At 46.2% G+C, this 1,500-nt stretch overlaps 1 protein-coding gene across 1 annotated transcript in view; it reads left to right on the forward strand.

Moving 5' to 3' along the window:
• Positions 1 to 615, forward strand: part of LOC108536235 (sex comb on midleg-like protein 2) — a gene marked incomplete at both ends in the record, with an annotated part of 13,178 nt that extends 12,563 nt beyond the window's left edge. The window contains 3 exon segments of the mRNA XM_017882827.1: positions 363 to 509; positions 512 to 555; positions 558 to 615. Of these exon segments, the coding sequence (XP_017738316.1) occupies positions 363 to 509; positions 512 to 555; positions 558 to 615 (249 nt within the window).
• Between the last annotated feature and the right edge of the window lie 885 nt (positions 616 to 1,500).

Below are 1,500 nucleotides of genomic sequence, written 5' to 3' on the forward strand. Positions count from 1 at the left end.
AAAAAAAAAAAAAAAACCCAAAAGATTAGCCGGGCATGGTGACAGGCACCTGTACTCCCAGCTACTCGGGAGGCTGAGGCAGGAGAATCGCTTGAACCCAGGAGGTGGAGGTTGCAGTGAACCAAGATTGCGCCACTGCACCCCAGCCTGGGCAACAAGAGCAAAACTCTGTCTCAATCAATCAATCAATCAGTGCATGCATCCATACCAAGGAGAGGATAGCCATGAACTTTGTGTTAGAGCGTTGTGGTTCAGTATAGCACAAGTTAAGTGAACTTGCTAGGGATGAAATTTTTTACCTTTTAGTAGTATTTGAATTGTAAGTCTATTGAAGATAGCCTCCTTTGTCTTTTTCCCTGTAGAAGAACCATTGTTTGCTGGGAGAAATGCCATTCCCAAAGAGGAAAATCTTTCAGAAGATTCTAAGAGCTCATCACTAAATTCAGGAAATTGTTTGAATCCTGCCTGTAGAAATCCTATGTATATTCATACTTCAGTCTCCCAGGATTTTCTCAAAGTGTGCCAGGCACCACAAGTTCACTACTAGTTGGGGACAAATCATCCCCAAGAGCAGTCCCCATGAAGTTAAATTCCAAATGCAGAGGAAAAGTGAAGGTATGTTCAAAATAGTGGCTCTCAATGTGTTTGTCTTTTGCCTTGAGATTTTCATACCTAACAGCATCCCCTGAGAGTATCACATTGGAGAAAGTGCTAAAATTTGGGAGGCTGAGTCCTCCCTTTCACATCACTGTCAGGTCAGACCATTATGGATCCTCCAATCCTCTTGACGGCACAGAACTGTCTCTGGGGATCTGGATCACCAACCATGTCTCTGATAGAGACTTCTCAGATTAGTAGTGCTTGAGCAGTTGTAATTTATCATTTGCTTGGGTACTGTCTGGACTCACAAACCTCTCATGACTCTGAGGCCTGGAAAGACAGTCCCTCTCCTTTCTGTTGTACACTTTTCTTAGTCTCTCTTGAGACCTTTCCTGGCCTTAGCCTGTGTTGACTCCTGGATTCGGGCTGGCATCTTGTTACCACAGCCACACCATTTCCTCATTCTCCACATCCTTCCTCAGACCCACCAGGAAGACATGACGTGTATAAGTAGGGCAACATCCTGTTGCCATTTAGAAAGAGCCAAAACAGGTCGGGCGCGGGGTGGCTCACGCCTGTAATCTTAGCACTTTGGGAGGCCGAGGCGGGCAGATCACCCGAAGTCGGGAATTCGAGACCAGCCTGACCAACATGGAGAAACCCTGTCTCTACTAAAATAAATACAAAATTAGCCAGGCATGGTGGTGCTGCATGCCTATAATGCCAGCCACTCGGGAGCCTGAGGCAGGAGAGTCGCTTGAACCCGGGAGGCAGAGATTGCAGTGAGCCGAGATTGCGCCATTGCATTCCAGCCTAGGCAGCAAGAGCAAAACTCCGTCTCAAAAAAAAAAAAAGAAAGAAAGAAAGAGCCAAAACAGCCTTCAATGTGCAAAAGGGCTA

The sequence above is a fragment of the Rhinopithecus bieti genome, unplaced genomic scaffold, assembly GCF_001698545.2.
Source record: "Rhinopithecus bieti isolate Rb0 unplaced genomic scaffold, ASM169854v2 scaffold_14003, whole genome shotgun sequence".
Lineage (NCBI taxonomy): Eukaryota > Metazoa > Chordata > Mammalia > Primates > Cercopithecidae > Rhinopithecus > Rhinopithecus bieti.